The 24,335-nt window shown below is 41.3% G+C and overlaps 1 protein-coding gene across 1 annotated transcript in view; it reads right to left on the bottom strand.

The window, feature by feature from the left end:
• Nucleotides 1-23,850, bottom strand: part of CFAP44 (cilia and flagella associated protein 44) — a 69,082-nt gene extending 45,232 nt beyond the window's left edge. Inside the window, exons 1-12 of the mRNA XM_075906631.2 lie at nucleotides 23,749-23,850; nucleotides 18,832-18,987; nucleotides 15,972-16,262; nucleotides 14,530-14,655; nucleotides 12,550-12,721; nucleotides 7,463-7,625; nucleotides 6,087-6,189; nucleotides 5,568-5,784; nucleotides 4,173-4,287; nucleotides 3,695-3,859; nucleotides 2,183-2,338; nucleotides 1,753-1,800 (exon numbers count right to left, since the gene is read on the bottom strand). Coding sequence (XP_075762746.2) covers nucleotides 1,753-1,800; nucleotides 2,183-2,338; nucleotides 3,695-3,859; nucleotides 4,173-4,287; nucleotides 5,568-5,784; nucleotides 6,087-6,189; nucleotides 7,463-7,625; nucleotides 12,550-12,721; nucleotides 14,530-14,655; nucleotides 15,972-16,262; nucleotides 18,832-18,987; nucleotides 23,749-23,779 — 1,743 coding nt within the window. The 5' untranslated portion in view covers nucleotides 23,780-23,850. The remainder of the gene's footprint in view (nucleotides 1-1,752; nucleotides 1,801-2,182; nucleotides 2,339-3,694; nucleotides 3,860-4,172; nucleotides 4,288-5,567; nucleotides 5,785-6,086; nucleotides 6,190-7,462; nucleotides 7,626-12,549; nucleotides 12,722-14,529; nucleotides 14,656-15,971; nucleotides 16,263-18,831; nucleotides 18,988-23,748) is intronic.
• Between the last annotated feature and the right edge of the window lie 485 nt (nucleotides 23,851-24,335).

The following is a 24,335-nucleotide window of genomic DNA, read 5'->3' as shown; positions in this document are numbered from 1 at the left end:
AGCACGATCATTTTCTGAAACGTATCTACCATGTTAAATAAGGAATTACTGTATTCCTCTCCAGTGCCTCCTGGGGCTCTAAATTGAGATAGCATGTCCACATGAGGGAGGCCTGCCTCAGACTAATTTGGAGGCATCCCTGTAGTGTGGATGCTCTATTTCAAAATAAGCTGTTCAGGAAGTTATATTCTGGAATAGCTTTTTCCAAAATAAGCTTGCAGTGTAGACGTACCCTAAGTGTCTGTTTTAACCTTTTTTGCTCATGTGACCTTCTCTACCACTAGCACATCTACAGCAGTAATAGCAGCCATCAGTTTAATCAAATGTACAGATATGTGAATGTTGTCCTCAGTGTGATCTAGATACAATAGTAATGGGCACTTCAAAAATACCACTGCAGACAGGTTATATTAGCAGCCCTCACATTAACTTCCCACATTATTGTCTGTTACTTTGCACACTCTGAGGATCAGGCCCCTTTAAGGTAGCTCCAGTTTAAGAGTCAGCATTTAAGTAACCCAAAATCAATAGTTACTTCTGAAAATACAGGCAGTCCCTGGGTTACGTACAAGATAGGGACTGTAGGTTTGTTCTTAAGTTGAATTTGTATGTAAGTCGGAACTGGTACATATTGTAGGGGAAACTCTAGCCAAACATTTTTTTTAGTTTTGGATAGCATAGGGAAAGGTTAACTCCCCTCTAATGTTTGTTTTGCTGTCTGTTCCCCTGTTCAGAAGATTTCACATCTATTTCTGTCCCTGTGACAAACTCAGGACTAAAGGAGTAACTCATCAAATACCAAACAGCTCTGCACCATGCTTTGAGCTAATAGCTTTATTTCCACACACCACCCAGGGTCCTAGGAGGAGGGTCCTTTTTTTGCTAACACAATGAGGCCAGCACTTTGTTTGTTTTGGTGGAGTCTTTGTTTGCCCAGGGAGCCCAGCATGTATAGGGGGAGGAGGGGCGGAGAGGCTGCTTTTGTCTGCTGTTCGGCAGCCTGTTGCTCAGGGGAGGGGGCAGCCTGTTGCTGGCAGGGGGGGAGGGGGGAGGCGTGCAGGATGCGAGGCCGCGGGGGGGGGGGGGGGGGGGGCGCGGGCGTGGGGAGGCACTTTTCCTCTGCCCGGCAGCTCTGCGGGATCCCTGTCCCTGTGGCCAGCTGCTGCAGGCAGAGGCCAGTTGGAGCCGGCCGAAGAGGAGGAGGAGGTGGATTCTAGGACCCAGGTGAGCGAGCCCCGGGGACGCTGCTGCGCTCCGGGAGCCTGGCATGTATAGAGGGGAGGAGGGGCAGAGAGGCTGCTTTTGTCTGTTCGGCAGCCTGTTGCTCAGGGGAAGTGGCAGCCTGTTGCTGGCAGGGGGGTGGGGGGGGGCAGCGGGTGTGGGGAGGCACTTTTCCTCTGCCCGGCAGCTCTGCGGGACCCCAGTCGGAGCCGGCCCGAGGAGGAGGAGGATCCTAGGACCCAGGTGAGCGAGCCCCGGGAATGCTGCTGCGCATGTGTGGGAGTTGCCTCACCCCGTTCGTATCTAGGGATCCGACGTAAGTCGGATCCACGTAAGTCGGGGACTGCCTGTACTGGCAAATTGTAATTAATGAAACTGTAAGATATATCATAAAGACATGCCTGATAATAATATTAAATCCTCAACTGTGCAGTTGGTCAAAAATTGGATGGCACTATGTGGCCACTCAGTGTAATTAAAGGAACATACACAGGGAAGTGAAAAAATGGGATGAGTAGAAATAAAACTTACAACATTTGAAAACCTCAGGTCAAGCTTCCAGATGGCTCCATTGGCATCCTAAAGAAATACATATTTAACACCCGAATCAATCCTAGTAATTCATTACAAATATTCTAAGTAAGAAATTCAAAATTATCTGAAAGAAACAGGATTTAGACTTCATAGAGTCTAATGTCAATTTCCACCTGTTGTGGAGCAGCAGAACAGTGCAATAAAGCCTGTGTGTGACAGTTCCAAATTCTCCTACTCCCCTGCTCTCAAAGCCAGAAGAGAGAGACAAATGTTATTCTACTCTTATCTTGTCTCTTCCTAGATTATTTTTAAAGTTCTACAAGAGAAATACAGATTGCTTCACAGCAGATTTCCTCTCACAATGTATCACCACACACTTCATCCAATATTTCTCCACAGAGCTGATAAGAATGCAAATATCTCTTACCTGAGCATACCAAATTGGCAGTCCAAGATCATGAATTTTCACAATGGAGCTCAAATTGACATTCTTGCCAACTAGAAGTTCATTCATATGCTCTATCTCAAGTAGCCCCGTGTCATCCACAGAATCAGCTGCATCTATTGTCTCAAAATCCCACACCTGCAAGCAGTTGGAAGTGAAAAGAACAGCTCTCATTAATCCAAATGCCAACACATCTTGCGTTCAATGGCAATATAAAATCAAATTATAAGACTCCAGGGGAATCAGTGGCTCAGGAGATAGAATGCGTCATATCCACATTGCTAGCTTGAACTTGACGTGGAGCAATGATAATCAGAAGCCATTTAAATGTGTTTTAATGGTCTCAATTCAATTCCTAGAGGACAATTATCCATATCCCAAGGTCAACAACTATAACTGGCACTATTTAGTACCCATGCTGGCAGTGTCACAACCGTGAAGAATAAAACTGAGGCGGTGTGGAAGGGCTAAGTAAGAATGCTTTCAGCTCCTCTGCCTGCTCTGTGCATAAAGAACAGGTTTCAATTTCCAGATCTGCCAGCACCCTTTAAGTAGGATGACATTTGCATAAAGGATACCATCAATGTAAAAAAGTGAAACCAAATCAGAAACATCATCTGAAACTTTTTTCCCCCACAGCTGCAACCACTACCTATCATTACTATAATTGAACGATTAAATGAAAAAAATGTTTTTCCATGTTATTTATTCTGAGTATACAAGGAGTATTTTATCTATTGTCAGTTTTTCTCTCTCCTGCATACTCAGTTCCCCACTGTTGGAGTGTGTTTTGTACCGATAGGGAATAAAACTAAAACAAACAAAAACAGGAAAATAGGACTGTAAAACCACAACTGGCAGGTAGAATCAGATGCAGATGTAGACCTGAAGCTACTGTAACTCATTTTTAAAAATTGTTTTTATTTTAAGTTGAGTGTGTCCCATTATTTATTTATTTTTTGATAGACAGAGGTGTGTTGCTCACTTGACATGGATACAATCTTAAGGCAAAATAACAGAGGCGGTACCTAATTACACAAATATATTGACTGTTCACATGATCAGAAGTGAATTTCAAGCACGTCTGTGGTTTATCCCGTGAAATAGTATGTGACATGTTAATAAGGTGTGAAAATGACTAACTAAAACCCCAGCTACACATAAAAAAGTTAGAATGTGGGCGAAAATAAAACTTGTTAAAGACATTGTTGAAATTGCTTCTGACTTATTAGTGCACCAAGGGGATTTCTGTAATAATAACAGGCACAGAAATTTATTTAAATGTTGTCTGAGCCAAACATTTACGTTATGGAAAGAGATCAGCTCCTATCCAGTTTCTTCTCAAAATTAATTCTCACACAGTTATGGACAGAAACTCCCTCAGTAGGCTACTCCCAATACAAAATGTAGGTTAACCGTTACTACTTTTTCCAACTATTAACAAGGTTCTGTATACCAATTATGTATCCAGGCTATTAGAAAAAAAATACTCACCCTAATGTAGCCGTCTCCTCCAACAGTGACCAGCTCTCCCTCATCCAGAATTAACTGATTAACGGGTCCATTGTGACAAGGTCTATGTCCAGTTCGACAGAGCTCTACTTTGATGAGGCCCCCTTCCCAAAGCAGCAAGTTGCCCCATTCAGACCCAGAGATAACCTTTATGCAATTTAAGAGAAATAAACAAGTGTTATAACATCAATGTGTAGATATCAGTGAGAGATTAGTTCATATCTTAGCTCAAGTTAAGAAAGCTCATTTGTCTGAGAATCACAGGAATAATGACTAGTTTTAAACTGTTAAACGTAAGCCAACTTATTGCCAGTTAATGTCAATATTTAATTGTGCACAGAAGGCCTAATTCAAAGCATTGTGAAGTAAATAGGAGGATTCCCATTGACTTCAATGGACCTTTGATCAGTCTTTGAGAGGGAGAAAAGGAGTCAATGAGTATATCTTTTTTTCCACTCACCTTCCCATCAGGTAGCTCCACATACCCTACAATGTCTGTCACAGCTGTTTTACCAAACCTGCCCAACGCTCCCTGTAGCTTGAGCCCAGTGAATGTAAGAGCCATCTTCCAGAACCTGAGTACAGAAAGTACAGTCCTCTGGGTTACACTCAAAACGGTATTTAGAAAGTACTGTATCTCAAGCTCTAAGGTCATCATATCTTGGGTATTTCCAATGTGTAGACTAATCATTATAATTATTTTTAAATATAAGTGTTTGACTTTTTAAAATTAGATAAAACATTATATGTGCAGAATGAGGCTATTTTTTGGTTACTGAGTGGGACTGAAATTCCACAATATCCACAAGACTAGGTCACCAAACCTACCTTAGTAGTAGTCAGGTGTTCATTACTCACTCTTGCCACCAACCCCCCAAAAACAAACTTTCCCTTCTAATCAGAAACCTAGTAAAATATGGGTGGAAATTTAAATAAATATATATACATTGATTTAGAACCTATCTTACAATACATTCCATATTTACCTGGGGAAGCCTACCCTTCTCTCTGGTTGATCTCCAAAGTAAGATGCTCATCTGTTGAAATCCTGTGGATAACTTCTCCACTGGATTCCATTTTATGTAACCCTATGGACTTCAGTGGGGTTGCATTAATCTAAGTGAACCAGAATTTGGCTCTGTATCTGCAAAGTTACTTCTAAGAAAGCATATAGAAATGTTACATAGATATAGAAGTAACTAAGAATGAATGCATTACAGACAAACTGTCATCTCCCATTTTAATTACAGATGGTCAAAGTTTGTGGTATATGCATTAGGCTAGGTCTTGGGACCATGCTATAACTGAGACTAAATCAGGGCTAGAGATCAATTTTGTGGCCCTGAAACATTTCAAGCTGGTTTTAATGGCATTTTAGCTCAAATGGTGGGGAGGGGAATCTCACCACACATCTTATTTAGTGAGATTTCAATTATCTACAAAATTGTCATAAGATTTTAGCCAAATCCAGGTTAGATCTTGAAAACAAACTCCTTTTTGGCTTACACCCAAATTTGAATCAAATTGCAGGTATAGGTTCAGATCTAGAGATTTTTATTTGATTCCTCTGTAAAATTCAATGGTATTTGGATTCAGCATTTTTAGCCCTGCATCCTTCCGGTCCTAAATTTCTATGATCTCTTTTAGAAAGCAGAGTTGTCAAAATATTCAGCTAAGCAATATGATTGACTGAATTACCTTAAGAGCTTTATCATTTCCATTGTTTGTATGGCTAAGCAGAACAGTGTTCCCCAATGTTGTGCATCTGATAACAATCACATCCTTATTAGATAATTGCCTTGTAAGTTTCATGACTTTTTAGTTATTTCCTGTCAGTTGATGATAGTGAACCTACTTTATGTGTCCTGATCCAGATGTGGTGAGCTGCTCTTCATTTTCAGGAGAGAATGTGACCTTATAAACATCCTGTGAAAAAGCTTTTGATCTTAGCACAATCTTTTCCTGTTTCCAGTCCCAGATTGTCAACATGTAGTCAGGGCTGCTCCCAACACTGGCCAGTAGTGTTCCATGATTGTTAAAATCAGCAAATGCATATGCTTCCTCAGTCCCACCTGGAAGGACAGGTGCCCACAAGGAAAGAAAAAATAAAGAAAAAAAATAGGTTGCTTAAAAGGAACTCAGTTCTCTTTATTTGACTAGTCATGAAGCAGAGTCAGTCAACAAACAGCTGGCTATTTTCCACAGACTCAAGAATACACAGGTAACCACTTATAATCAGTTTTGTGAATCTGATTTTCAAGTACCAAAATATTATATAATAAGTAAAAAATCTAAAATGTAACATTATTCTACTTCATGGAGTCCGTAAACTTTTCTGTATCCATGTAATACCGAAGTATCCTATTTAATTTACCTCGGAGTATTCTGTATGGCTTTAGTGAAGGATACTCATAGATGATGATGTTTGGCTTCCATCCTTTTTCTCCTATTGCAAAATACTGTTTACTAGGGTGTACCTAGAAAAAAACAAAGATTGTGTTACATACTCTGATATTCCCTTTGGCAATATCAAGTTGTCTCTACCACTACACACATTGCAGAACCATGACATAAATTGTGGAACCATGCAATAATTTGTATATACCCTGCATCTTTGATCATCTTACCTACACAAATAGCAACAACATATTCAAGGGACTGTTCTGCAATAGTGGAGCTAACAGAATAATTAATTTTTTTCACTTATTTGGCCAAAAAATCCCAACAAAAATAGGGAAAAAATTGTTTTGGGTTGAACAAAATGTTTCATTTGACCCCCATAAAAACTTTTCTTAAAAATATATTACCTTTAAAAGGGCATAAAAATACCCACACATTTTTTTAAAAACCAAAGTAAACCATAATTGAAACAAGGTCAAAATATTTCATTTCAAAATGTCAAAACCGCTTTCACTCTCATTATTTTTATTCAACCAAAACTATTTGCCAAATTTGACCCATATTTAAAAATAGCATTTCTCAATGGATAAATGCATTTTAGATCAAATAATTAATTGTCCCAAATAAAAAAAACTCACCCAGCTTTGTACAGGACATGTGAGGATCTGACGAGATTCTCAAGAAATGCTGCTTACAACATTAACAAAACAGCATAGGGTCAGATTTGACAGCCTTACTTACTTGAAATAGTATCAATAATCCAACAGGACTATTCACGGAATAAGATGGTACTAGACCAGAGTAAGTGTTTCAGAATCTGGCTCACAAATTGGTGCTTGCTACCGTAAAACTAGACAAGAATTCACTTCATTTACCTGTGTACTTGAAATTCCAAATTTCAAGGCAAATGAAATATTTAACTAAAATGAACTGTAATCAAGATAGTTAATGTATTGAACAAAAACAGTTAAACTGTACACAGGGTATTTTAATAAATAATTTTTTAAAACAACAAAAAGTGAAACCCAGTTGGTTTGTCAATTCTTATAAGTACCTTATTAGTATGGCCTGGAGCCTGGATCTATTTAAGGTATGCAGTTGTTTGTTCTCTATTAAATAGCTAGGTCCATGTATTATACCTTGAAAGATTGCTACTGGTCACACATCTGAGATTACTGACCTTTCCTTTCAACTCTTTAATCAATGCCACTGTTTTGTCCAAGGCCAAATAGGCAGGCAACTGCAGAAATATTTCGATCAAACAGCTGAGACGCACAGACAGTTTCACTACTATAAGTTTTAAAGTTTAGAAAGGGAACTCCTTGCTAAAGAGCGGAATAAAACCTGTACCGTGATAACGCCAATTCCACCACCACTGCTGCTACGGAGATAACTCTGTTGTTTAGTTTTCAGGTCCAAGAGCACCAGCTGGTTGCCTGCTACATAAAGAAGTGTTTTGCTATCCAGCAGCTGCAGGTTTGCCCTTTTGGTGCAGTCATAACCAAAAGAATGTCTGTCAACAGCTCATTAAGGAAAAACATTGACCCTAGACCTCAACGTTTATTTCTTCCAGGTAATAACACTAATGATATTAAGACTAAAACAACAAGGAGTTTTGTGGCACCTTAAGGCTAACACATTTATTAGGACATAAGCTTTCATAGGTTGTAGCTGGCTTCTCAGATTCACGAAGTGAAAGACTCAGATGACAAGGAAATATTTATACATACACAGATGGGAGTGTTACAACAGTGTTAATGAGGTTAATTCAATCAGGGTGGACATGACCCACTTTCAACAGTGATAAGAAAATGGGAATGCCTAAAGGGGAGACTTATTTATAATAATAAAGCTTCAGAGGGGTAGCCGAGTTAGTCACACTACCTTCCACATTCTAATGACTTAACCAAACAAACAATGGGTACTTATAGAGGTGCAAATTGTTCTTATCAACCTCTTGTAACTTGAACAATCTAATTTACTATTTTTTCTTTTTTTTTCTTTTTTCCCCCTAATTTTCCCCTGACCGTCCCTTATTTATTCTTGGATCTAGATTTTTAATACTCCAGTCATCTGAAGAAGTGGGTTGTGCCCATGAAAGCTCATGATAACTTCTACATGTTTTAGTAATAGAGATGTAGCCGTGTTAGTCTAGTCTAGCTGTAAAAAAAAAAAAACAGGACTACAGTAAACTTCCGATAATCCGGCACCTTTAGGACCCAGGGTGTGCCGGATTATCAGATATGCCGGACTATCAGAAGGGGGGGCTATGAGGGGTCTGGAGTGGGGTGGGAGGGGATGCCACCCTAGACCCCTCATAGCCCCCCCTTACGATAGTCCGGCTCTGCCCCAGGCGTCCCTGATTCAGCTGCTGCAGCTGCTGATGCCTGCAATAGAGCAGCTGGGGTGCTGCCGGGTTGGTCCCGCAGCGCCAAGGGGCAGCGCTACGGCACCAACCCAGCAGCACTCCAGCTGCTCTTGGGGACGCCTGGGACAGAGCAGCTGGGGTACTGCCTGGTTGGTCCCGTAGCGCTGCCCCTCGGGGCTACGGGACCAACCCGGCAGCACCCCAGCTGCTCTTGGGGACGCCTGGGGCAGAGCAGCTGGAGTGCTGCCGGGTTGGTCTTGTAGCGCCGCCCCAAGGGCACCCGGCAGCACCCCAGCTGCTCTGCCCCAGGCGTCCGGATTCAGCCTGCTGGTGAAACTGACGCTGGAGTTCAGTTTCAGCAGCGGCTGAATCCCGACGCCTGGGGCAAAGCAGCTGGGGTGCTGCGGGGTTGGTCCCGTAGCGCCGCCCCTCAGCACTGCGGGACCAACCCGGCAGCACCCCAGCTGCTCTGCCCCAGGCGTCAGGATTCAGCCGCTGCTGAAACTGACCAGGAGTCCCGGAGCATTGGATGCCGGTCTAATGGAGTTTTACTGTATATAGCACTTTAAAGACTAACAAGATGGTTTATTAGGTGATGAGCTTTCATGGGCCAGACCCACTTCCTCAGATCAAATTGTGGAAGAAAATAGGTATGACCATATATACCAAAGGGATACAATAAAAAAAAAAGTGAACACATTTAAAAAGGACAAATCACATTTCAGAACAGAGGGGGCATGGGGTGGGGGAAGGTAAATGTCTGTGAGCTAATGATATTAGAGGTGATAGTTGGGGAAGCTATCTTTGTAATGGGTAAGATAATTAGTGTCTTTGTTAAGACCCAGGCGTAAAGTGTCAAATTTAAGCATGAATGACAGTTCAGAGGTTTCTCTTTCAAGTCTGGTGTTAAAATGTCTTTGAAGCAGTATGCAGGTAATCAAGTCTTTGAGACAATTTCATTACCTGCATACTGCTTCAAAGACATTTTAAGACCAGACTTGAAAGAGAAACCTCTGAACTGTCATTCACAGTGCAGTCCGTTTTTGAAGGGTTAGGGAGGGGAACATAGCATAAGAATGGCAACTTTCAACTCTGTAATTGTTTGTCCAGGAAGGTTAAAGTGCTCACTATTTTTTGTATGATACCATTTCTGATATCTGATTTGTGTCCATTTATTCTTTTCCTTAGATAGTCCAGTTTGTCCAACATACAAGGCAGTGCAGCATTGCTGGCATATACCACATTAGTACAGATACAGACAGACAACATCTTGCTTTCTAAGTACAAACAGTTGGATATCAGACCAAATGGACTGAAGGTGAAAAATCAATTATAATTAACATGCTACTCAGAATACAATGAGAGATTGTGCCATACACTCTCAAAGAAACTAAGGAGTCACTTGAGCAGCATCCTGTGCAGCAAACAGAAGAAGATCAAGGAAAAAAATCTTCAAAAACAGACTGCACTGTGAAACTGCTGAGCTGGAATTCATATTCAAATTTGACACCATTGGAATGGCTCTGAATAGAGACTGGAATGGCTAGCAGATTACAATAAGTATGTTTCCCCTTTTAGTATTCTCACTTTTTTATCACTGTTGGAAATGAGGCACATCCACCCTGATTAACCTCATTAATGATGTTGTAACACTCTCATCATTGTATATATAAATATTTCCCTATCATCTGATTCTTTCACTTCATGCATCTGATGAAGTGAGCTTCAACCCCTGAAAGCTTATGTCCAAATAAATTTGTTAGTCATAAAGTTGCCACAGGACTCTGTTGTTTTTGCTGAAACAAACTTACATGGCTACCTCTATAAGACTAAAACTAGAACAAACCCATGTGGAAAAACTGAGTTGGTAGTTATTACTCTGTTGGTCCAGCTCTGGTTTCTTTTAAGAGTGGAACAATGGTGAAGCTAAAACAAATAATAGGGAAAAATATAAATGAAATATTTACAAGATGTATGTACCAGCCCTCCAACTCTGTTAGACTCCATTTTATGGCCTATCCTGATCTCTAGAGCTCTCCTAAAAATTAATATTCTGTTGTCCTAATTTTCTCTTTAAAAATAAAAGTAATTGATCAGATTACAAAGGGCACTGTGCACAAGAGAGAGAAACAAAGCAATGTCCCAGGGCTTGTCTACATGGAATGTGTACTGTGGAGGTGGAGGGGGAAGTGATTTTTAAAGTTCTCTCATGAACTTTAACATAGTGCACACTAGAGATGTTAAATTTAGTTTAATCAACTTATCACCTAGTCGATGGATTTTCCATCAACTAGTCAATTAGTCAATAAGCAGGGGAGCCACAGCAGGGTTAGCTCCCAGTCCTGGCAGCTAAACCTGCTGAAGCTCTGCCTTTTAAATTTATTAAGGGCCAGCAGGCTCTTAATACATTTAAATGGATGAAACGCAGCAGAGGGGACCAAGCGCAAGCTGGGACAGCTGATTGCCGGCTTGCACTGGGTCCCCCCTTCTGATTTTTAAACATATTAAGAGCCTGCAAGCTCTTAAAACATTTAAAAGGCTGCTGCACAGCAGGGGGTACCCAGTGTGAGCCAGAAATCAGCTGGCCTGGCTCGCACAGGGTTTCCCCTGCTGCACTTCAGATTTTAAAATGTATTAAGAGCTAGCAGGCTCTTAATACATTTAAAAAGCAGAGTCTGGGACTGGGCATAAGTCGGGCATCAGCTTATGCCCGACTCGCACCCAGTCTCTGCTACTCCCCTGCCCTCTGTGGGGACTTGCTGAAAGGAACTGGCTTTTAAGCCGGCTGCCCCCAGAACCTGCTTCTGCTCCCCACCCTTGTTGCCTATGCTAGAGGCTACAAAAGGCGGGGAAAGCAACTAGTTGAGGAACTAGTCAACTATGCAATAAACTTGCTTATCGGATAGTCAATTAGTCACTTACATCCCTAGTGAACACCAGCAGGGTCTATGATAAGTGCCCTAGGAAATTTTTGGTGTGCACCAGCAGGGTCACACATTAGTGGGCTTTAGAAATCAGACTCCCATCAGTATACATTACTGCTCTGTGTAGAAAAGCCTTTAAGCTTGGCCTCCACTACAGTTAGGTCAACATAAACTAGATTATGTCAACCAAACTTTGTAAGCATTTACACAAAACCATAGCTCCCACCAGTGTAACTTCCCTACTACACTGATTTAACATGAGAAGCATAATGCTTAAGTTGATATACTGTAATAAGGTCAGCAGTGTCAGTGCAGACACTGCATTGTTTACATCAATTGCTGTTGTCTTTCAGAAACCATCCCCCAGTGTCCCATACTGATAATTAAATCAGTGCAAGTGCTCCTGGTGGGAACATGCACCACTGACCAAAGTAGTGGTTTTGTAAAACTAATGCAATTACTGCAGTGATTGTACATCAACATAATTTAGGCTGACTTAATTTTTTAGTGTAGACTTACCGTGATGCAAAGAAGAGACAGAGGGTTTCTCAGCAATTTCTCTGAGTCTGTGTGTGTGTGAAAAAAAATCATACATTCTTCCCTTCTCCTCCCATACACCTAGGGGGAAATAATATACTGCAGCTCTTTACTGCTGCAGATTACTTGCTCTACTCCTCTGATTCACATATAAGGGATCCACTCACTCTTTGTCCATTCCCCATTCATTGTCCAGTGAGGGAAAATTGAATATGTAGCTCCTGATCTCTCCATTGCACTCCAGACACAATGTGGAGAACAGTAACCTGAGTAACTCTACAGGATGAAAAGGAGTGGGGGAACGGTTCTTACTCCCCCATGATCTCCAGCATGGCTGCAGTAGGTTAGGCCACAATCTGGCCCTATGGAATTACTCCCGAAATAAGCACTGTCTGGTATAAACTTCCAAGATTTTTGTTTAAATTCACCTCAGAAATGTGATAGGCCATGATTTTGATCTCTTCCTCTTCAGTTTTACACCACGGTAAGCCTACTGATTTCATTGAAGGTTCTCCTGATTTTACAGTATTGGTGTGAGGTCAGAGTCAGGCCTGACTGTTTTTAGATAAGAAAACCCTAGTTCTACGTCTACACAATGAGGAGGATACATGAGAGAGAGAAGGTAAATTGGAATCCCAGAGTCAGATGTCACAAACGGTTGCGAGCACAAATCTTCATAGTTATAGAAGAAGGTTTCTGAGATTTTCTTCTCTAGTTTCTCAGGCTTTTTTTCTGCCTCTAGCGGTTTCTCAATATCTTCCTCCTGCTCCTCCTCTCCCTCTGTGTTTCAGAAATAGTGACACAAAAAAAAGCCTTAGTCAGATTGACATTTCTACCTGTCTCTTAATTGTAAACATATTCATTAACTCCTTCCTTCCACTAAAGAAATTAATACACACTACAGGGTTTAAAAACACACCTGCTACATTTGTATTAGGAAATATATCCTGTGAATAGCCTCTAATGAATAGTAGCATGTACTTTTCTAAGTTTAGAAAAATCTATTTCTAAATAACTAAGGTGAGAAAGTTTTGAGAATGCATTGCCCCATACACATAGCACCTTGTATCTATGTTTATAATGTAAGTCGTCTTTACTAACTTTAAATTTGAGTCCTTAAAGCTACAGGGACAGTTTATGCAGATTTTGATGTTTAGCTCTCAATTAGATTTAGAAAACAAGCCAAGTTGGAGGCTTTTTTTTTTTTTTTCCAGTGGATCTTAAGTGGACATTATGCTGAATAATCAGTACAAACGTGAAGCACTTTGCTCTTTCACATGAGTGTGTTGCCTTGGAGACATTAATAGGCAGCCTTTGCTAGCACCATGTGTTGTTCTACATAGTTCGTTACTGGCAGCGGGGCCAATAGCCTCATTGGGCAAATCAGGGGAGCTGTTCCGTGCCCCTAGAGAGGGCAGGGCCTCAGGCAGAAGAGGTAGCAGCTCTTAGAGCCGCCAGAAGAGCACTGTACAACCCCCTCCCAACCCTCAGGCTATGTCTACACTGGCCCCTTTTCCGGAAGGGGCATGTAAATTTCACTAGTCGTCGTAGGGAAATCCGCGGGGGATTTAAATATCCCCCGCGGCATTTAAATAAAAATGTCCGCCGCTTTTTTCCGGCTTTTAAAAAAGCCGGAAAAGAGCGTCTAGACTGGCCCCGATCCTCCGGAAAAAGTGCCCTTTTCTGGAGGCTCTTATTCCTACTTCAAAGTAGGAATAAGAGCCTCCGGAAAAGGGCACTTTTTCCGGAGGATCGGGGCCAGTCTAGACGCTCTTTTCCGGCTTTTTTAAAAGCCGGAAAAAAGCGGCGGACATTTTTATTTAAATGCCGCGGGGGATATTTAAATCCCCCGCGGATTTCCCTACGACGACTAGTGAAATTTACATGCCCCTTCCGGAAAAGGGGCCAGTGTAGACGTAGCCTCAGTGATGCGTGGAATGTGCCATACTATACTCCAGCTGCAATTTAAAGGGTAGGCCTGTTTACTGGAGTAGTGCATTGAATGGAAACTGTCAGCTGAATTATAGCCAATTATAAATATGTTTCAGGTTCTATTCCTCAATCTGTGTTGTCTCTGTCCATTTTTGTGGGTTTAGAGTGACATTATCTTTTTCATTAACATGTTTTTCTCTCTCTGTTATCACATGACGCATCACAATAAAGGATCAATGGGGCAGAGACTGTTCAGGGGACTGCATGTTAAGTGCTGTGAAGGGAGCAAGCTGAAAAGCAGAGACAAATAATTATTTTTCTCATCTCTGTCAGTTAGAATGGTCTTAGATTAGTATTTCTCAAAGTGGGCAGTTTTTCAAAGAAGCGGCCCAACCCATGCTGCTTCCTACTGTTCCCCCTGGCTGCGAATGACAAACCGGATCCAATAGGAACCACAAGGCTCTGTGGCTGCGGCGCCAGTAAATAAACACACCAGCACGGCCAGTTAGTAGCTTTCTCAAAGTGGTTTGGCAGACCACTTTAAAATACACTGCAGATGTTACTTCTAACAATAGTAAGCAAATGGAAGACATTTCAGGGTGCAGTGGGATTTTTAAATTAATGTCTATGCCTCTTAAAGAGAGAGCAATACTCACGGGTACTGCTGTAATCTGACTCAGCACTTTCCACTGGCTTCATTATTTCTTCTGTCTGCTCCTCTGGAATCGGTGGCACCTCTCCTTCACCTGCTGGTTCCTTTGAAGAGCTACTTTTGCTTTCATCTATAAAGGAAAATTGGGATAATTTCACTTCTTTAGCATTCCAACAGGGTATATTTCTATATCTTGCTCTCACTCTCCATATTTGGATAATGTAACATTCACAGTCTTGAAGCATTAAAATTACTTCTATCCTACAATGGATTTCCTGCTCTTGGAAAGAGAATTTCATTGTTTAAAACTGATTTAGGACTTTTGAGAAGGAGAGAAGCACATAATGGAAAGAAAAAGTGCATTAACAGAAAGAATTAATTGAAGGACCAAGACACAGTATGCCGAAGTTCCAACAAAATACGCAGTAAAGAATCACAATAGAGTCCGTGCACTGAATGGTAGTGCCAATATGCTGTTTATAACATGCTGAAACACTAAAATGGAAGCCGGACCCAACACGCTGAGACAGGCCTATCTGAATGAAAGAAGTAATCTATGAAATGACTGAAACAGGCTGAGTAAATTCATACTCTGAGGACTTAAGTACTCCAGAGCAACAAGAAAGGCACAACAGAGCAAAAATTAAAGGAATGTATTATAGTTCTGACTAGAGAAGCTGGTCTAACAAGCATTGACTGTCAGAAGACAGACAGGAGATAGGTGCAGCAACCACTAGGGACAGTACACAGCTTTTGCCAGAAGAACTATCAGGACCACAGTCAAGAAGGAACTGGCTAGAAAGTTGTGAGGTGATTCACGTTTACCTCTAAAATGGCTGTCTTGCATTGTTGCCCCCTAGTACTTTTGCCTAAAAGGGTCAAAAATGTAAGAGGTAGGGGAATTCCACCACATCTCATTTTGGGAGCATGGGGGCTAAGACTGAGTCCCATGTGTATATATTATGCCTGATACCTGCACTTTGTGTACTCAGACTAATGCAAAGTAGGTGTAAAGTGCTACCAGATCAGAATTATGCAATTATGTAAATTTCCAAACAAGGTATCAAGCAATAGTGAATCAAGCCTAGTATTTTTAAAAAGATTACTGTCTTTTCAAGCCTGACCAGTGAACATAAAACACACAGAACACTCTTTAGGCCTGCTTCTCACCAACACTCAAAAAGAAGCAGATGCACTGGTTTACCATAGACATCTTTGTATTGTTCTGCACACATTAATCAAAGGCTGACAGCCTACCTTGGTTCATCATGGAATCAACCCTATCACAAGGATGCCCACAATAAACACTAGTGTGAATTGGAACCATAGACCCCTGCCCCTCTCCCCAGCAATCCCTTCTCTCCCTCCTCCCTTCCCCCCTCCCCCCCAAAAAAATCAGGGATCTGCCTAGAATGCAGACTCTGTGTAATGGTGGACAATACTCACAGACACTACTGGTATCTGCCTCTGCATTTTCTACTGGCTTATCTGCCTCTGCATTTTCTACTGGCTTTTCTACACCTTCCTCTGGTCCCGTGGATGGTACCTCTCCTTCACCTTCCTCTGGTCCCGTGGATGGTACCTCTCCTTCACCTTCCTCTGGTCCCGAGGATGGTACCTCTCCTTCACCTTCCTCTGGTCCCATGGATGGTACCTCTCCTTCACCTTCCTCTGGTCCCATGGATGGTACCTCTCTTTCACCTTGTGGTTCTTCAGAGATACTACTTTTGACTTTCTCTGAAAAGGAAAATAGGGATAATATTCACTTCTTCTCAATACCCTCTTTAGTATATTGGATTCCCAAAAGGTGGATTTTTCTCCATGTAATCTATATATCTGAATAATGCAACATTGAGGTTCTTCCTATCCTGCAAGGGATTTTTCATTATGTAGAATGATATTCACAGAATAAAACACTGTGTTCCTATAAAACATTAAAATAAAAAAAAGCAAAGATGTTTTCTTTCCGCAGGTTGGGTTGAATATTCAGGTTGTGGGACTTTCCATACATTTCTAGACCATAATCTCAAAAATATTCTTTTAAAGATGACTTGACCTGCAAAGGAATTGGATTCATGCCTTTTTTCTTTTTTATGATAGCTTTTTAGTTGTTTTCTTTAAAAAGGGGATAGAGATGGTTTTGTTTGTATTTTACCTTAGAAATATAAGGATTATCAAGTCTGATCTTTCCTTCTCTTGCTAAAAGATTTCTTGAAAATTCCACATGTGCATTATGATGTCTCAGACACTAAAGAAGTAGGACAATGAATCAACATTTTCAGTAGGCACTGAAGTTAAGTAGGTGTGACAATACAGAATTAAAATATGACCTTGTAGATTATTTGTTTCTGCCACAGTTATTTAATTACAACTCTTGTACAAAATGTGTCATGTAAGGTGTCTATGGAAAAGTTTTATTTTCTGAATATGACACTGCTATTTATATGCATGCATCGTTTTTGTATCTGAAATTATGAATATTAACTATGTACCTAGTACCTGTATTTCAAATGTTTGCTCCTGTGGTAACACACACAAGCCATTTAGTCAGCACACCATGAATGATGTATTCAAACTGATGGCTCATCAGAAAACACAGTGAACCCTGAAAGAAGCCAATTTACACCTAATAGACTTTCATGTGAATGTTCTGGATAGAGTATGGGTAATAGTCCCAGCTATGACTCAACAAAACACACACGGGCATGTGATTAAAGCATGTGACCCTAAAGTCAATCTTGCTACCTGTACTTTTCCACAAACTATGCTAAAAGCTTTGTTTGGGACAATGAGTTTCCATCAAGATAGCAGAAGCTATAAAAGACCGTGAAAACGTCCATTTTGCCTCTTTCCTGCTCTGATCTCTGGACTATGGACCTCTACTAATGAAAGCATTCTAACCAAAGAACCGAGGACCTTCCAATCATTTGGGAACAACCAGAGATTTTATCAGTTAGCAGTATATGCCATCATTGTTTCTAGACTGATCCAAAAACTCTGCAACACTGAAGCTCACCATCTCTACTAAGAAAGTGACCTCATAATAGTATTAATCTCTGTATGAACAATTATCTTTAACTCAATATCTCTCTTTTCTTTTGTAATACATTTTAGTTTAGATAATAAGAATTGGTCATATGTAAGTATTTGGATAATATTTGAAATATTCATTAACATTCCTGAGAGGTAAGGGGCCTCTCTTTTCGGATTGGTAAAATTTTCTTATATGATGAGTAAGATTTCCAGTAATCCTTATCATATTTATCCTGAGAACCTGGATGGAAGCCAAAGGCTAGGTTGTTTTAAGGGTTTTTTTTACTTCTGGGTAACTAGTAACATATTATAGAAGCTGTTTTGTGACTAGTTAGGTGGATCTAAATATTAGAATGACCACCAGCTTTGGGGATTGCCTTCCCTATTCTTTGCAATTTGCTCTAATTAAATAACCTCAATGTGTTCCACCTTGGACCCTAGTCTTACAGAGGAGAAAAGACAAGAATTTATCATGTTAAAAATAAGCAGAAATGGTTGTGTATAATTTGCATTTTTACATCCTATTTACCTCACAAAGGCAGCGGCGGATATAGGGCACGGTGAGCAATGCGGCTGCCCTAGGCCCCGCGCTTCAATAGGCCCCACACATGCGCCCCACGCACGCTACTTCTGGTCGGCTACTGCCGAGGCGCATGCGCGAAACGCTACTTCTGGTCAGCTGCTGCCGAGGCACATAGGCAAAATTATACTGACCCGGGCCTCACAGCGCTGCCCTCGGCCCCACAAAATTATCATCCACCCCTGCACAAAGGAGTAAATAAATAAATAAATAAATAGTATGAAGCCTTCCCTCTCCTACCTTTTGTCTCCTTTGCATGTTACATTTACTTTAGTTTCAATCTTACCTGGCTCTCTTTCTTGCATTCGTTTATTTCGCATAAGCATCTATTCCTAAACAATACACTGTAAGATGGATTTAAGACTGAAATCATATATGTGCAATTTAAAGGATAAAAACAATTTTCAATAATATTGTAGATATTAAAAATCCAGAAAATTCAGAGTTAAAATTTTCCAGAATAATGGCTTTCTAACCAGGACATAAAAAGTCTTAATAAATATATCCCTGGTTTCAGGTTGGATAAGAATATATGCTACAAGATCACTTTGGGATTTCCAGATTCAGGAGAGTGGAAATATCCAAATGCACAGAATGTTGACAAACATTTTATCATGGATACTAAAGAATGGAGACGTTATTATATAACAGGAGTGTATTCGACCTGCAAACTCTGGAAAAAAATCAACCCACCTTCTCCTGAAGTTTCAGGGATCTTCTTAGCATCCTCTTCTCCTGCAAAATCCTTTGTAGTGTCAGACTTTTCCACATCTGGCTGATCCTCCTGATCCGAATCTTTCAGGGGTTTGTTCTCATCAGAATTCTCATTCTGAGGAACTTCCTTTTCTCCTTTATAAAAAAGAGACTGAGTCTACATTTAAGTATTGTTTGGTTACATCCTTCATAACAAACAATTATTTAAACCTATACCTTTCAGATGGCCTCCTACTTACATTATAACAGCAATATTGCCAACTCTGGGAATTATATTGCAAGTTATGTAATATTTGTTATTTTTCTTAAAGTGCTAGCTCCGGAAATCCTAAATCTAAGTTTTCATTTCAGATATAAAATACATTTCTAGCCTGCATGTTTGCTGAAAAAATCTTGAAAATAAAAATATTTTTTAAAAAAGCTTATGATGGCTGAAAAACCAACAAGACAAAGAGAACTCAAAATCGACTTTGAAAAGCCAACAACTCCGATTATTTAAGTCAATTTCATAATTTTAGATTCCTGGTTCTTGATTTTGTACATTTGGGACAAGTAATACTGGAACCCCAGTTCTATTACCAGCACTACAGTTAGTCACAGACATAGCTGCAGGAAAATTGAATGAATAAAGGGTAGGGTGTCCAGAGAATTGATTTCTTTCAATCCCAGATCTGCAGTAGGGATGCTAGCAATTTTTCAGCTGTTACATGTTTACACACAGGGGGGAAGGTGGGAGATGATGCTCACAGGGTGCTGGCTTTTAAGACAACACTCCCCCTGAGCACCAGCTCCCGCCTCCCCACTATCTGCTCTCCTTGCTGTTGGCTGGCTGGTGAGAAGAGTAAGCCAAGGGATGCAAGCAAGTGGTAGGCTGACTGCTCACCTTTGTGTTTTGCATTTGTTACTGCAGTTCTGTTCTTGTTCAGATATAGCTGAATATGAATAAAGACATTACCTGGCTAGCACACTACCTTCCACATCCTAATGACTTAAAAAAACAAACAATGGATACTTAAGAACAATTTCCACCTTCTCTATCAGCATCTTGTAACTTTAATGTTGTAATTCACCATTTTTTCCCCTTCCTTTCCTCCGCTCCTCCCTTCCCCTACTTATTTTTGGAACTGGACTTTTAATACTCTAGTCTATTCATCTGAAGAAGTGGGTTGTCCCCATGAAAGCTCATGGTACCAGCTACATGTTTTGTTAGTCTTTAAGGTGCTACAAGACGATTCACTGTTTTTTAAGTTTTTCCAGTTACAGACTAAATTCGGGTACCCCTCTGAAGCTTCTGAATATTAAAAAATCTATAGAGCTGTCCTCAAGATCAAATGGTTCCTTTATTTGAATGCAGGACAGATAAATCATACATTCAGAAATGATAATGTATAACCAAATGCAAGGATAGCATCTTTCTTTTTTGTTTGCAATTTGTCCTACTTTTATCTTTCCCCTTTTCTTTTAACAAAACAAAATGGTATTTCAATGCACAATGCTACATAAAGGCAATGCTATGATTGGAATTTAAATGTATAAAAGTCAGGAGATTAAATGATGACTAGAAAATATTTCACTGCTTGAAAAACTTGAAAGCTTGGGAAAGAGCTTATCTATTATTTAGAGCAAAAGACAGGGAGTCAGGAAAACTGGTTTCTACTCCTTGCTTTGCCACTGACTTCTAGTTTGATTTTGGATAACGTAAGTTCACCTTTCTAAAAAACAACAAATGGTCTGGTAGCACTTTATAGACTAACAAAACATGTAGATGGTATCATGAGCTTTCATGGGCACAGCCAACATCTTCAGATGACCAGAGTTATGAGTAGGGGATATGAAAACTCGAAATAAATAGGAGAGGGGGGAGAAAAAGAAAAAAGGAAGAGGTGTGTGCAACAGAGCATCATTAAGTATCTGGAGAATGGGTACTTAAACCTAAGTAGACCAAAGTAAATAGATAGATGCTAAAACAGGAAGGATACCACTCACAGAGCTGTTAGCACCTTCAGTGGTTGTGAAGTAGGTAGTGTCTTAGCCTGCCCATATCACGATTGAGTCCATTAGCATGTGAACTGAATTCGTGGATATGGCTATGTATTTTGCTTGTGGACCTGGCCTGTGACAAGACAGCCACCTGCAGGTCTGTTAAAGTATGGTTAGGTAAACAGAAATGTTCACCAACTGGCTTTTGTGTGTTTCCTTTACGTATATCTGATTTGTGTCCATTGATTCTTTCCTGCAGAGACTGTCCAGTTTGTCCAATATATATAGCGGTGGGGCACTGCTGGCATTTGATGGCATAGATCAAATTACTAGATGTGCAGTCAAATGACCCTTTGATTTTGTGGCTTATGTTGTTTGCTCCAGTGATGAATTCGTCAGTGTAGATATGTGGGCAGAGCTGGCATCTTTTTTGGTTGCAGGGCTGGGTTCCTGGAGGCTTATGATGTGGTTTTGGGGCATGGTTATCAGCAGGGCTCGCTGAACCATGGCGAGCCCCGCTCACCAGCCGCTCTGTCTGGCGATCTGCACATACGCAGATCGTTCTGCGCATGTGCAGATCGCCAGAACCCAGCTCTTCCAGGTTACAATCTACTCACCATGGGCAAGTAGATTGTATAATTTGTCAAGCCCTGGTTATCAGAAAGAATGCGTTTCAGGTCTGTAAGCAAGAACAGGTTTTTCTCCTAAGGCCTCTGAGAATGAGGGATTATTTTCCGAGATGGGTTGTAGATTGTGTATAATGCATTGGAGGGGTCTGAGTTGTGGACTGTAGGTAATGACAAGAGGAGTTCTGTTATTTTCTCTTTTGGGTCTGTCTTGAAGTAGTTCATGACTGGGTATTTTTTTGGCTCTGTCGATTTGTTTTTTCACTTCCCAATGTGGATATTTCAGTTTTAGGAATGCTCTATAAAGATCCTGTAGGTGATTGTCTCTGTCTGTGGGGTCGGAGCAAATCCGGTTGTATCGTAGGACTTGGCTGTATACAATCGACTGAAAAATGTGTCTGGGATGGAAGCTAGAAGCATGAAGGTAAGTGTAGCGGTCGGTGGGTTTTCGATATAGGGTGGTGGAAATTTGTCCATTATTTAACTGTATTGTAGTGTCCCTCCAGATACTTATTGATGCTCTGTCTCACACACCCCTTCCTTTTTTCTTTTTTCTTTTTTCTTTTTTTCTTTTTCTCCCTGCTCTCCTTTCCCTCTGCTATTTATTTTGAGTTTTCATATCTCCTACTCATAACTCCAGTCATCTGAAGAAGTGGGCTGTGCCCACGAAAGCTCATGATACCACCTACATGTTTTGCTAGTCTATAAAGTGCTACCAGACCATTTGTTGTTGTTTTTTTGTAACAGACTAACTTGGCTATCCCCTGAAGCTCCGTTCACCTTTCTGTGCATCAGCTTCCACATTTTACAATAATAATACTAACTTCTATTCAACACTATAAGTGATTCAACAAAGGAGTTATAATGCTATATTTGGTAAAATATAATTATAGTGTAATAACTAGAGGTGGGGATGACCTAGAGGTGGGGTTGAGCAACAAAACTCTAAATCATGTCAAACTAGTGGATTTCATTTCTATATTTACACTCAAAAACCTGCCAACTTTTGTAAGAAACTTTTGGGACCCACAAGCCTTTCCAAAAAACTGAAACTCATGCTATCTCTGGATGAGTGACTGAGGCTGAAGATTGTACTTTGGTAACAAAAGTTTGTAACATCTGATCTGATCATTGGATTCTTGAAAACCCTATATCCAGGGTTATCAGACTGGGCATTGTTTCTATCTACTGTATTTTGTTAACAGTAATTTATTTTGGTTTCTTTTTACAAACATTATTCCTTATTAAAGAACTTGCCAGTTATGTTTTTGTTTTTTCTATCAACAGTCAGGTTTCTGTGTTTGGAGTGGGGGAGGAGATGGGTTTTTAGAACACATACATGAGGAGTTCTGTTGCACACTGAAGACTAACCAATGTTAATCTTTAAGGTGCCACAAGATTCCTCATCTACTGAAACAGACTAACAAAGCTATCCCCCTGAAACAATACACAATGATGTATGTTGATTATTTAAACCTAACTGAATCAAAATCTGAAAATGATCAGAAAAACATTGTTAGAAATTTGATTTGATAAAACCATGAAATAAAATACAAAGCAAGTCTACCACTATATTTGATAAAAAAAAATTACTTGATTTCTGTCCATAACTATAAAAAATGTTAGTTATCAAAAAATCAAAAAAAGCCTACATGAAGCAAGTAATCTGACAGGCTTCTGCAAGGCTAACCATTTGGAAATTAGTCTATAGGAAAGTACACAAGTATTGTGCCATACTATTGATTCACTGGAAATTGACAATGATTGATCCCAATGATGAAATGGCCATTTGATGTGGTATTTCAAGACACCCTAAATCTTGAGAAGTCTCTGGATTGGGATTATGAAGAAAAGCAAGACATAGCAGTAGATTTGAATGGAGCTTGGACCTGGGCTCCAGGCATGCTGAACCTTGGGTTTCTGAGCATCTGTACCAGCCTGAAGGTCATCTGGGGGCGTGGGGCACGGGGGACACAGGCGCGAGAAGAGAGGCAGGGTCTGGGCTGGCCCCGCAGGCTGCACGCGGGACACCCCGCTGACCGCACAGAGGGGATGGCTGCGCTGTGAGCTCCTTGCACGCGGGGCAGCGCAGCCCCCCCCGGCTGCCAGGTGCGAACCCAGCTCCGGGGCTGCCCGCGCCGCGCTAGCAGGGGCCGGTGGCTGCGGGGCGGGGATGGTCCTGTGCAAAGCTGAGGGCTCTGCTGGGGGAGGGGGGAGCCCCTAGAGGGCGGGTCTGGGGTTGGGGGGCGGCTGGGTCGGGGGGGGGGGGTGTCACCCTCGCGCTCGGTACCTGACGCGTCCGGCGACCCTTCAGCCTCCATCGCTGGTTTACTCGGTTGCTAGGCAGCCGCTGCCAGAGGCCCGGCGCCTCCTGGGAGTTGTAGTTCCAAGGGCCGCGCCGCGGGCTGGCGCGCATGCTCGGAACGCGGCCCCGGCAAGGTGGCTTAAGCCGGGCAGGTGAGCGCACGCGCACAGGAGCCCCGAAGAACGGTTCTCGAGTGAGTGGGACCTGGAGGTTTCTTTCCTGGTGTAGGAAGGTTGCCAACTCTCCCGCACCGGACGTCATAGGTGGCAACCCGAGCGCTCCCGTAGGCGGCCAGACTTGGGTCATCCGCCTTCCCAGCACTCTGTGCCACGTGACTCCTCGGTGCTGCTACAGTAGTTACTGTGTTACCCTGGTACACACGTGCACGCTGAGCAGCACACCGCTTTGGGGATTTTTTTTTGGGGGGGAGAGGAGGGAGTGGATTTTTTTTCTAAAACTAAAAGTTGCTTAAAGGTCTGTAACATTTCAAACCCATGGCCCTCCATATCCATACTCAGAATATGCAGTGGCATAGTAGGGCACCTGAACATTTGGGGGCAACAGTGGGTTGT

The sequence above is a fragment of the Pelodiscus sinensis genome, chromosome 1 (genome assembly GCF_052426305.1).
Source record: "Pelodiscus sinensis isolate ZL-2025 chromosome 1, ASM5242630v1, whole genome shotgun sequence".
Classification (NCBI taxonomy): Eukaryota; Metazoa; Chordata; order Testudines; family Trionychidae; genus Pelodiscus; species Pelodiscus sinensis.
This window is presented reverse-complemented; position numbering and strand designations above follow the sequence as displayed.